The sequence below is a fragment of the Salvelinus fontinalis genome, chromosome 18 (genome assembly GCF_029448725.1).
Source record: "Salvelinus fontinalis isolate EN_2023a chromosome 18, ASM2944872v1, whole genome shotgun sequence".
NCBI lineage: Eukaryota > Metazoa > Chordata > Actinopteri > Salmoniformes > Salmonidae > Salvelinus > Salvelinus fontinalis.
The window spans coordinates 49,168,506-49,181,090 of record NC_074682.1 but is presented as its reverse complement, the minus strand read 5'-3'; the positions used below and the strand labels follow the sequence as shown (position 1 = coordinate 49,181,090).

At 45.9% G+C, this 12,585-nt stretch overlaps 1 protein-coding gene across 2 annotated transcripts in view; it reads left to right on the top strand.

The window, feature by feature from the left end:
* The window catches only part of necab3 (N-terminal EF-hand calcium binding protein 3), a 57,292-nt gene extending 45,404 nt beyond the window's left edge, over positions 1-11,888 (top strand). The window contains exons 7-13 of one of the 2 annotated variants that reach the window (XM_055869725.1): positions 4,200-4,321; positions 4,710-4,789; positions 5,928-5,981; positions 8,391-8,503; positions 9,217-9,294; positions 10,105-10,196; positions 11,215-11,888. In XM_055869725.1, the coding sequence (XP_055725700.1) occupies positions 4,200-4,321; positions 4,710-4,789; positions 5,928-5,981; positions 8,391-8,503; positions 9,217-9,294; positions 10,105-10,196; positions 11,215-11,243 (568 nt within the window). In that variant the 3' untranslated portion in view covers positions 11,244-11,888. The remainder of the gene's footprint in view (positions 1-4,199; positions 4,322-4,709; positions 4,790-5,927; positions 5,982-8,390; positions 8,504-9,216; positions 9,295-10,104; positions 10,197-11,214) is intronic. The other variant, XM_055869726.1, reaches the window with a different exon arrangement.
* The last annotated feature ends 697 nt before the right edge of the window (positions 11,889-12,585 follow it).

Genomic DNA, 12,585 nt, shown 5'->3' with positions numbered 1-12,585 from the left:
TTTTTGTCCTCCTTTCTGTTCGTCTGTGGTAGTACTCTATGTGCTGCAGTGCCCTTTGGGGCTGCTAACTGGCCCAGCAGTAGAAGTGTCCTAGTCATACACTCCCTCTGCTCTGTCAGCAGGACAGGCAGGCACACAGAGTCTTAACCTGCTGGAGAAAACAATGTTTCTCCATCCATCTACTCTGTCACACAAATGCACACACAGAGACACCCACAGACTCAGATGCACATGCACACACAATTTACTCTGTTACACACATACATTAACACACACACTTCATCTATGAATGGTTAGGGTCAGCCCTGAGCAGTCAGCACCCTGTCCTACACTTCCCAGGGGGATAATTACAATGTTGGGCTTGTCATTTGGAATTGGAACTATCCCCAAAATCGCTTTCACCCTTCTTTGTTGTGTTTTGGTTGGACCAATGTACTGCTGCTGCCTACCGTCTACTGCTGCTACGTCTACTGCTACTACTGCCTACTGATGCTACCTTCTACTGTCTACTGCTGCTTCCGCCTGCTGCTGCTACCATCTACTGTCTACTGCTGCTACCATCTACTGCTACCACCTACTGCTGCTACTGCCTACTGCTGCTACCGCCTACTGCTGCTACTGCCTACTGCTGCTACCATCTACTGTCTACTACTGCTACCACCTACTGCTGCTACCATCTACTGTCTACTGCTGCTATCGCCTACTGCTGCTGCTATCGCCTACTGCTGCTACCATCTACTGTCTACTCCTGCTACCGCCTACTGCTGCTATCGTCTACTGCTGCTACCATCTACTGTCTACTGCTGCTACCGCCAACTGCTGCTACGGTCTACTGCTGCTACCGCCTACTGCTGCTATCGTCTACTGCTGCTACCATCTACTGTCTACTGCTGCTTCCGCCTACTGCTGCTACGGTCTACTGCTGCTACCGCCTACTGCTGCTACTATCTACTGTCTACTGCTGCTATCGCCTACTGCTGCTACCGCCTACTGCTGCTACCATCTACTGTCTACTGCTGCTATCGCCTATTGCTGCTGCTACCGCCTACTGCTGCTACCATCTACTGTCTACTGCTGCTACTGCCTACTGCTGCTACCATCTACTGCCTACTGCTGCTACTGCCTACTGCTGCTACCATCTACTGTCTACTGCTGCTACCGCCTACTGCTGCTACCGCCTACTGCTGCTACCGCCTACTGCTGCTATCGCCTACTGCTGCTACCATCTACTGTCTACTGCTGCTATCGCCTATTGCTGCTGCTATCGCCTACTGCTGCTACCATCTACTGTCTACTGCTGCTACTGCCTACTGCTGCTATCATCTACTGCCTTCTGCTGCTACTGCCTACTGCTGCTACCATCTACTGTCTACTGCTGCTACCGCCTACTGCTGCTATCGCCTACTGCTGCTACCATCTACTGTCTACTGCTGCTACCACCTACTGCTGCTACCATCTACTGTCTACTGCTGCTGCCGCCTACTGCTGCTACCATCTACTGTCTACTGCTGCTACCGCCTACTGCTGCTACCGCCTACTGCTGCTACCATCTACTGCTGCTACCGCCTACTGCTGCTACCATCTACTGCTGCTACCGCCTACTGCTGCTACCATCTACTGCTGCTACCATCTACTGCTGCTACCATCTACTGTCTACTGCTGCTACCGTCTACTGCTGCTACCACCTACTGCTGCTACCGCCTACTGCTGCTACCATCTACTGCTGCTAGCACCTACTGCTGCTACCATCTACTGCTGCTACCGCCTACTGCTGCTACCATCTACTGCTGCTACCGCCTACTGCTGCTACCATCTACTGTCTACTGCTGCTACCGCCTACTGCTGCTACCACCTACTGCTGCTACCATCTACTGTCTACTGCTGCTACCGCCTACTGCTGCTACCATCTACTGTCTACTGCTGCTACTGCCTACTGCTGCTACCACCTACTGCTGCTGCTACCGCCTACTGCTGCAACCGGCTACTGCTGCTACCGCCTACTGCTGCTGCTACCGCCTACTGCTGCTGCTACCGCCTACTGCTACCGCCTACTGCTGCTACCGCCTACTGCTGCTACCGCCTACTGCTGCTACCGTCTTCTGCTGCAACCGTCTTCTGCTGCTACCGCCTACTGCTGCTACCGCCTACTGCTGCTACTGCCTACTGCTGCTACCACCTACTGCTACTACTGCCTACTGCTGCTACCATCTACTGTCTACTGCTGCTACCATCTACTGTCTACTGCTGCTACCATCTACTGCTGCTACGGTCTACTGCTGCTACCATCTACTGTCTACTGCTGCTACAGTCTACTGCTACTGCTGCTACTGCCTACTGCTGCTACCATCTACTGTCTACTGCTGCTACTGCCTACTGCTGCTACCATCTACGGTCTACTGCTGCTACTGCCTACTGCTGCTACCATCTACTGTCTACTCCTGCTACCGCCTACTGCTGCTACCATCTACTGTCTACTGCTGCTACCGCCTATTGCTGCTGCTATCGCCTACTGCTGCTACCATCTACTGTCTACTGCTGCTACCGCCTACTGCTGCTACCATCTACTGTCTACTGCTGCTACCGCCTACTGTCTACTGCTGCTACCGCCTACTGCTTCTACTGTCTACTGCTGCTACCATCTACTGTCTACTGCTGCTACCATCTACTGTCTACTGCCACTACCGCCTACTGCTGCTACCGCCTACTGCTGCTACCATCTACTGTCTACTGCCACTACCACCTACTGCCACTACCACCTACTGCCGCTACCGCCTACTGCTGCTACCGCCTACTGCTGCTACCGCCTACTGCTGCTACCGTCTACTGCTGCTGCTACCGCCTACTGCTGCTACCGTCTACTGCTGCTACCGTCTACTGCTGCTACCGTCTACTGCTGCTACCGTCTACTGCTGCTACCGCCTACTGCTGCTATGTCTATTGCTGCTACCGCCTACTGCTGCTACCGCCTACTGCTGCTACCGCCTACTGCTGCTACCGCCTACTGCTGCTACCGCCTACTGCTGCTACCGTCTACTGCTGCTACCGCCTACTGCTGCTACCGTCTACTGCTGCTACCGTCTACTGCTGCTACCGTCTACTGCTGCTACCGTCTTCTGCTGCAACCGTCTTCTGCTGCTACCGTCTTCTGCTGCTACCGTCTTCTGCTGCTACCGTCTACTGCTGCTACCGTCTACTGCTGCTACCGCCTACTGCTGCTACCGCCTACTGCTGCTACCGCCTACTGCTGCTACCGCCTACTGCAGCAACCGTCTTCTGCAGCAACCGTCTTCTGCTGCTACCGTCTACTGCTGTTACCGTCTTCTGCTGCAACCGCCTACTGCTGCTATGTCTATTGCTACTACCGTCTACTGCTGCTACCGTCTACTGCTGCTACCGTCTACTGCTGCTACCGTCTACTGCTGCTACCGTCTACTGCTGCTACCGTCTACTGCTGCTACCGTCTACTGCTGCTACCGTCTACTGCTGCTACCGTCTACTGCTGCTACCGTCTACTGCTGCTACCGTCTACTGCTGCTACCGTCTACTGCTGCTACCGTCTACTGCTGCTACCGTCTACTGCTGCTACCGCCTACTGCTGCTACCGTCTACTGCTGCTACCGTCTACTGCTGCTACCGCCTACTGCTACTACCGTCTACTGCTGCTATGTCTATTGCTACTACCGCCTACTGCAGCAACCGTCTTCTGCTGCAACCGTCTTCTGCTGCAACCGTCTACTGCTGCTACCGTCTACTGCTGTTACCGTCTACTGCTGCTACCGTCTACTGCTGCTACCGCCTACTGCTGCTACCGCCTACTGCTGCTACCGCCTACTGCTGCTTCCGTCTACTGCTGCTGCTATCGCCTATTGCTGCTACCGTCTACTGCTGCTGCTATCGCCTACTGCTGCTACCGCCTACCGTCTGCTGCTGCTACCATCTACTGCTGCCTCTCCTCCACTGACCTGATGAACCTCTACTGCCTGACACCTACTGCTACCGTCTACTGGCTACCGTCTACAGACTACTGCCTACCTTCTACCATCATCATTCTTCACTATTCTCTTCTTCTCTGAATGTTATTCCTCATTCTCTTCGTCTCCTGTGACCAGTGCCATCCCTCCCTTTCTCACCTCTCTGACAGTTACACCATTCGTTTTGATGTTTATTCCTCTTCCTTTTCTGGTTCTGTCTGTTTTCAGGAGAGAGGTGAAGGTGGTGGAGCATCCCTTGGCGCAGAGGAACAGCAGGCGATGTGGCCGCAAGGTTCAGAAGAACATGTGCCTTTCCCCCACCGACCCCTACTCGGGCATTCTCACTACAGGTAATACCAATGCTTAATCCACACAATCCTGTGTGGCTCAGTTGGTAAGAGTGTGGCTGTTACGTACGCCTCTTGGAGGAGGGAACGCAACACCCCGCTACATCTCAACTCCTCGTGGAGTGAAAAAGTAGCAACGCCAGGGTTGTGAGTTTGATTCCCGCCAGTGTCAACAATACAAAAACAAATTGCACTTACTATTGTAAGTTGATATAAACAAACATGTCTGCTATATTACATTGTTGTGGTTATTGAAAAGTAAAAATGCTATTTTAGGTTTGGGGTTAGGAGTTATGGTTAGGGGTTTGGGAAAATAGGATTTTGAATGGGAACATATTTTTACTCCCCAGAAAATCCTGTCAAGTAACGAAAACGTGTGTGTGTTTCTTAGGAGTGACCATGGAGACTGATGACCACTGGTGCTCCCAGATCAACAGGCTCCAGTTGCTATTGGACAAGCTGGAGTGGCAGGTACTGGACTGTCCTGGGGATATCTCATCCTGACAACCTGAATACCTCTTGCTCTAATGCTCTGTGCTGCTCATTCTTACAATCGGTTCATGACATATGTTCTCTCTTTCTCTCTCCCTCACAACTTTAAATCCCTATGCTCTCTGTGTCTCCTGTTCTATGTCTGTCTGTCATTCTTTTACTCCCTAAGCCCTTTTTTTCGCCTGCCTGCCTATCTGTATGACTGTCTCGTTTGTCAATCAAGAGGAACCTGTACTGCAATATCAGAGCAATTCATAACCTGCAGCACGAACTGTAGTGCAATATCAATCGTCACCTCACAGCCTCTCATTCCCTTTGCAGTGAGCTATATCGCCTTTAGGTTCAACTTCATACTCTAATTTAATATGATAGAGCAATATAAGCTTTCTCATGATTGAATGGAAATAGAGGGTTCTAAATGTACGGGCAGGGGTTGAAATAAACTCTAGTCAGAATGTTTGTCAATGATACAATGTTTTGGATAATTATATTATATACCGTGCATGAGATAATTATATTCTAGTCAGACCTAGGTTCAAGTAGTATTTGTTTTCTTTCAGATAGTTTGAGCGTTTGATTGAGCCACATGGGTGTGGTTTACACTTTTGCGACTTTTCCATTGGTTCCATTCCATCAGGAAAGCTCAGTCAAGCAGAGCTAAAGTATTTAAAATAAAACACACGGGCCTCCCAAGTGGCGCAGCGGTCTAAGGCGTCACTACAGACCTGGGTTCGATTCCAGGCTGTGTCACAACCGGCCGTGCAACTGCGCACAATTGGCCCAGCGTTGTCCAGGTTAGGGAAGGGTTTGGTGGGAGGGGCTTTACTTGTCTCATCGTGCCCTACGACTCCTAGTGGTGAACCGGCTTCTGGGTTAAACAGGCAGGTGTTAAGAAGTGCATGTTTTGTCGGACGCATGACTCAACCTTCGCTTCCCGAGCATGTTGGGGAGTTGCAGCAATGGGACAAGATCAAAATTGGGGAGAAAAAAAGGAGTAAAATACACAACAAAGGAAAAGAAAACACCCACTTCTTGAACTCGGGTCTGATTCAAGTCCCGGTCAATATGAGTTTGAGCTTTTCCCATTATTAAGTAGGTTTTTAACGTTTTTTTTCAGAGTCCAAAATTGGAACCCCTGAAAGAAGATATGCTGGCCAGTACATATAAATCTGTGAGTGATGATTGTTGTTACTCTAAATTCGATTCAGTTCAATACAACTTTATTAATACCCTTAGGGGCACCTTGGGCCACAGGGTGTCATTGGAGTTTAACAGCACAGTTATCCAATGAAAGTACACTTTAAAAGTTAAACGTTTTTTTTAAGTCAGGGTAACTCAGGATTTTACGTTGACACGTTTTTTACAATGAGTGCTACAGTTTCACTGTTCCATGATCCATCTTGTTTTTGATTTTCAAAGCAGAACGCACAACGGAACGCACAACGCGCAACCAAATGAATTCACATAGCATCCGCCCTGGGTGACTGTGCTCAGAAAACCTCCAGACTTTCAATTTCATCATTCACACATTGAGCTTCCCCTCACAGGCACAAAAAAACACTCCCCCATCTGCTCCTCAAACCTGCGTCTGTCTTTGTAGGAGCCCAGCTGTTGCCTACAGCTCAGCTGTAGGAGCTCAGGAGTGTTTGATGTCGTCCCTCAAAAACCTTACTGTTCTTGTCTTTCTTGCAGTCATCTTTTCTTACTAGCACTGATTTAGCCGATAGCTGCTTTGTGAAAGATATGACTGATATGTTTTTCTTACGTACTACTGTATGTTGAAGCCTAATGTATACCTTATATATGTACGCAACGCAAGAAGGCAATTAGCTACTCAAAATGGCAATCTTGCATACTTGCTTCGATGAATAAATTGCAGGGCTGCACACATCCACCTATGTTTGCTAAGCAAATATGCACCATTGCCATTTTACATAACTAATTGAAGTTATTGCATTGTGTACTCTGTAGGGTATAAAAAAGGCTTACATGGATAGTGCGACATTTTGGCAATTTTAGCCCTTTCTACTGACAAAGTCAATTATCCTAGCCCTATTTACTATATACCCAGAGTCAACTAACCTAGCACTTTTTACTACATACCCAGAGTCAACTAACCTAGTCCTTTTTACTACATACCCAGAGTCAACTAACCTAGCCCTTTTTACTACATACCCAGAGTCAACTAACCTAGCCCTTTTTACTACATACCCAGAGTCAACTAACCTAGCCCTTTTTACTACATACCCAGAGTCAACTAACCTAGCCCTTTTTACTACATACCCAGAGTCAACTAACCTAGCCCTTTTTACTACATACCCAGAGTCAACTAACCTAGCCCTTTTTACTACATACCCAGAGTCAACTAACCTAGCCCTTTTTACTACATACCCAGAGTCAACTAACCTAGCCCTTTTTACTACATACCCAGAGTCAACTAACCTAGCCCTTTTTACTACATACCCAGAGTCAACTAACCTAGCCCTTTTTACTACATACCCAGAGTCAGATGAACTCATGGGTACCATTTTTATGTCTCTGCGTGCAGTTTGAAGGATATTTAAGGTAGTTTCTAAAGCTATTTCTAACTAAAAGCTGATGATCGTGGACTACAGGAAAAGGAGGGCCGAACAGGCCCCCATTAACATCGACGGGGCTGTAATGGAGTTGATCGAGAGTTTAAAGTTCCTTGGTGTCCACATCACCAACAAACTAACATGGTCCAAACACACCAAGACAGTCGTGAAGAGAGCACGACAATGCCTTTTTCCCCTCAGGAGACTGAAAAGATTTGGCCTGTGCCCCCAGATCCTCAAAACGTTCTACAGCTGCACCATTGAAAGCATCCTGACTGGTTGCATCACTGCCTGGTATGGCAACTGCTCGGCATCTGACCGTAAGGCGCTACACAGAGGGTAGTGCGTACAGCCCAGTACATCACTTGGGCCAAGCTTCCTGCCATCCAGGTCCTATATACTAGGCAGTGTCAGAGGAAGGCCCAAAAATTGTCAAAGATTCCAGCAACCCTAGTCATAGACAGTTCTCTCTGAAAACCGCATGGCAAGAGGCCCTGGAGCGCCAAGTCTAGGTCCAAAAGGCTCCTTAACAGTTTATACCCCCAAGCCATAATTCTGCTGAACAATTAATCAAATGGCCACCCGGACTATTTACATTGTCGTCGTCCCAAACCCCCCCCCCCCCCCCGCCCCGTTGGTTTTACACTGCTGCTACTCGCTGTTTATTATCTATACATAGTCACTTTATCCCTACAAATTACCTCGACTAACCTGTACCCCCACATTGACTCGGTACCAGTACCCCCCTGTATATAGCCTCATTATTGTTATTTTATTGTGTTACTTTTTATTTAAAAAATTACTTTAGTTTATTTTGTCAATAACTCTATTTCTTGAACTGTCTTGTTGGTTAAGGGCTTGTAAGTAAGCATTTCACGGTAAGGTCTAAACCTGTTTGTATTTGGCGCATGTGACAAATAACATTTGATTTGAATTTGATTTAATAAGAGTGTCTACCAAATGTATGTAAATGATGTGTTTCCTTGTGGCGTCCGTGCCAACAGAACATCCTGCTGGTGCAGAGGCAGATGTTGGCAACGGAGGAAGATCTTGAGGAGTTCCAAAGGGTACTCAAGAGTTACGCAGACGCCACATCCAACCACAGCGACAACTTGCAGTAAGTGAAATCAAAGTCCTAGAGAGTTACCTGGCTTAGATCCCAAAGCACAGTGGCTTGGCACAGGGCAGTGCAGGGCACACGACTCGCCGCTGAGTGATTCACCTGACCTGGCCTGTAAAAATGAAACTAAGGACCAGAGTTTATTAAATGTATCCTTTATTTAACTAGGCAAGTCAGTTAAGAACAAATTCTTACACACAATGACGGCCTACCCCGGCGATGCTGGGCCGATTGTGTGCCGCCCTATGGGACTCCCAATCACGGCCGGATGTGATACAGCCCGGAATCGAACCAGGGACTGTAGTGACGCCTTTTGCACTGAGATGCAGTGCCTTAGACTGCTGTGCCATTCGGGAGTCCAGTTCTTCCTGGTTCTTCCTGGTCCAATCACATTGGCAGGAAAAGCCTATTCCTAGATGATAGAAAATGTGTCATCAATGAGATTGTTCTATTTGCTTCCCAACTATGGGATTCCTAAGAATTAGTTATATGTACTTTTTCAAAGGAAATATTAATTGATCGATTTTCCTGTTCATTTATAATAAAAAAAAAATAGACACAGTTATGCATCATGATGGATTTGTGCTCATTTAATGCAAATTAGATCTTATTGCTTTGGCCTGATTGACTAACTCTACCAGATGCTAATTTCAACTCTCTCGGTCTCTTTCTGTCTCTCTCTCCTCTCTCTCGCTCTCTCTCTCTGTCAGTGTGTCTATCCAGAAGCTCCCAGGGAAGTCGTGCTTCATAATATATGAGTTTTGGCAGGATCGTATCTCCTGGATGAGGTGGGTCTGTAGTGTGTGTGTGTGTGTGTGTGTGTGTGTATGTGTGTGTGTGTGACGCTGGAAAGCGGCTCATTTCTTTCCTCCGCTGATGAGCAGATGGCCCATCTCTAATATCATGATACACACGCAACCTATTTCTCAGGGTTGATTTAAACACACCAGCCTGTTTCTCAGGGTTGATTTAAATACACCGGCCTGTTTCTCAGGGTTGATTTAAACACACCGGCCTGTTTCTCAGGGTTGATTTAAACACACCGACCTGTTTCTCAGGGTTGATTTATACACACCGACCTGTTTCTCAGGGTTGATTTAAACACACCGACCTGTTTCTCAGGGTTGATTTATACACACCGACCTGTTTCTCAGGGTTGATTTATACACACCGACCTGTTTCTCAGGGTTGATTTAAACACACCGACCTGTTTCTCAGGGTTGATTTAAACACACCGACCTGTTTCTCAGGGTTGATTTAAACACACCGACCTGTTTCTCAGGGTTGATTTAAACACACCAGCCTGTTTCTCAGGGTTGATTTAAACACCAATATGTACAGGGTAGATCAGACTGTGACACAGTCATTTTTGTTCAATATCTTAACATTCAGTATTATTACATTCTAATTCTCATAAATGCATGTGCATATATTTAGTGCAAAGAGACTAGGAATATCAATCCAAACATATAGTTGTATTGTGTAATGTGGTTTACTAACGAAGCCTTTCTGCTATTGGACATTGATAATAATGGTGATTATGTCTTACTGTCATGTCACAGGTCTATTGATTGTTGCTGTGTTCCTGTCCTCCCTAGCTACCTGCAGTCCGATGCCAGTAAGAATTTCCAGCGCTGTGTCATTGATATGCTGGAGGATCCCAAGCTTGTGTCTACCATGCTGCTCCCAGGTGTGTGTTACAATCTATTCCTACCTATAATCAAATCAAATCAAATTGTATTTGTCACATACACATGGTTAGCAGATGTTAATGCGAGTGTAGCGTAATGCTTGTGCTTCTAGTTCCGACCATGCAGTAATATCTAACAAGTAATCTAACCTAACAATTTCGCAACATCTGCCTTATACACACCAGTGTAAAGGAATTAATACGAATATGTACATAAAATTATATGAATGCGTGATGGCCGAACAGCATAGGCAAGATGCAGTAGATGGTATAGAGTACAGTATATACATATGAGATGAGTAATGTAGGGTATGTAAACATTATATAAAGTGGCATTGTTTAAAGTGGCTCGTGATACATTTAATTACATCAAGATGGCAAGATGCAGTAGATGGTATAGCGTACAGTATATACATATGAGATGAGTAATGTAGGGTATGTAAACATTATATAAAGTGGCATTGTTTAAAGTGGCTCGTGATACATTTATTACATAATTTTTTCCATTATTAAAGTGGCTAGAGTTGAGTCAGTATGTTGGCAGCAGCCACTCAATGTTAGTACAGTGTCAGTTGTGTTTTCTTGAAAATGTATGCTTTGCACATTATAGCTCACCCCCCCCAAAAAAAAATACATACACATGTAAAATGTTGCATTGAGGCAAGTACATCATTTCACACTGGTCTTTGAGCGATTTACAGTGGCTTATGAAAATACAAAATTATGATTTTGAGATAGCAGTTTAAGCCATCTTAAAGGGAACACAACTTACCTTCTATGGATACGTACCAGAAAGCAGACCTGGGTTCAAACACTATTTAAAATCCTTCAAATACTTTTAGAATTTGCTTTAGCCTGCCTGGAGAGCCAGGGATTTGCAAATATTCTATTGGTTACATTGTGCCAGGCAAGCTCAATCAAGCCGAGCAAAAGTATTTGAACCCAGATTTGCTAGAAATGACATGTTATTTACCCATTTATCCCCAACTCAAATAGAACTCCTCTCTTTTCCCCCTAGCATCCTGGTGGATCCTGACTAACAACTAGCAACAGACCACAGAACACCATATCCCCCGCTCGCCCCCCCCACACACACACAACCCCAAGACAAGAGATTCAAAAGGCATCCAAGTGTTTCTATGCGGACACAGAACACTGCGTTACTACCGCATCGTTCTGCAACATATTTCTTATGTACCGTTAACTAATACTGGTCATTGCCATAATGCGCTGTTTCTCTAAAAGAAAGGGGGTGAGGAAAAGCAGCCAAATGTATTGACATGAAAGCGATTCTTTGCATTGTAAAAGCCAATGGCGACGCTGTTGAAGCTCTCACTCCGATACCATGTTAGAATCGATCACGTGGCTTGAATCAGACGGGTCTGGTTTAGTCAGTGCATTTTCCTTCCTGACAGCGATGGAGACATCATACAGTTACTGCAATGTGATACACTACATGCTTTTTAATGACTACTTGCTATAACTTGCTTACACTTAAGTAGAATTTGAAGAGAACGACTGGAGCTCGCCGTTTAAAATGCATGCAGACCAACGTTTGACCGAGCCTCAGAAATGAGTTGCTTTGCATTCTCAATGCGTAACCTACAGATCATTTATTTCCTTAGATAGGAACCAATATGTGATGTGTTTCAAATGCTGAATGGTTCCTACTCTAGTCGGGGGGGGGGGGGGGGGGGGGGGTAGTTGCACCCTGCTGCTGTCTTATTGTTACATAAGGGACCCCTTGCAATGGAATCTTTCTATTGTTAGGTTTACTAGTGGTTTGAGTTACGTTGCCTGTCTTTAATTAAAGGAGTTTGTCCCAGATAATTAACCTGTTTAAAGAAAGTATGTATCTATTAAGCCTATAAAGGAGGATACTTTGCAATGAGATTTCTTTGTGTGTCACCTTCTCAAGACATAGTTATCATAGGACTGTACTTTTCCCCCTATTTTTCCATAGTTTACTTTATTTAAGAGAATAATAAGATAATCAGTCATGTGCAGATGGATGTGTTGTCATTGTGTTGTCATTGTGCTTTTGTTGTTAATGAAGTATCTTTTCCATGTAGAAATTCAACATATTCACTTTAATAAAAGTTAATGGCCAGTCAGTTTACTCGACTCTGTTTTGAATTTCTAGGTGTACAGGTAAGAACACAAAAGGGTTCTCCCATGGGCATAAAACGCTTTTTCTCTAAGTGTATTACTTCAAACCTATTCACTATAAAGTATTTTAAAGTCCACTATATCTGCAAAAGATAACACATTTAGCAACTTAATTTCATGAGGTTTTGGCTTGCGTCGAGCAAAGCACTTTCTTCCTATTTTGTCGACTTCTCGACTAAAAAAACGATTCATCTTAGCCTCATGAATAATGGTTTCTCAG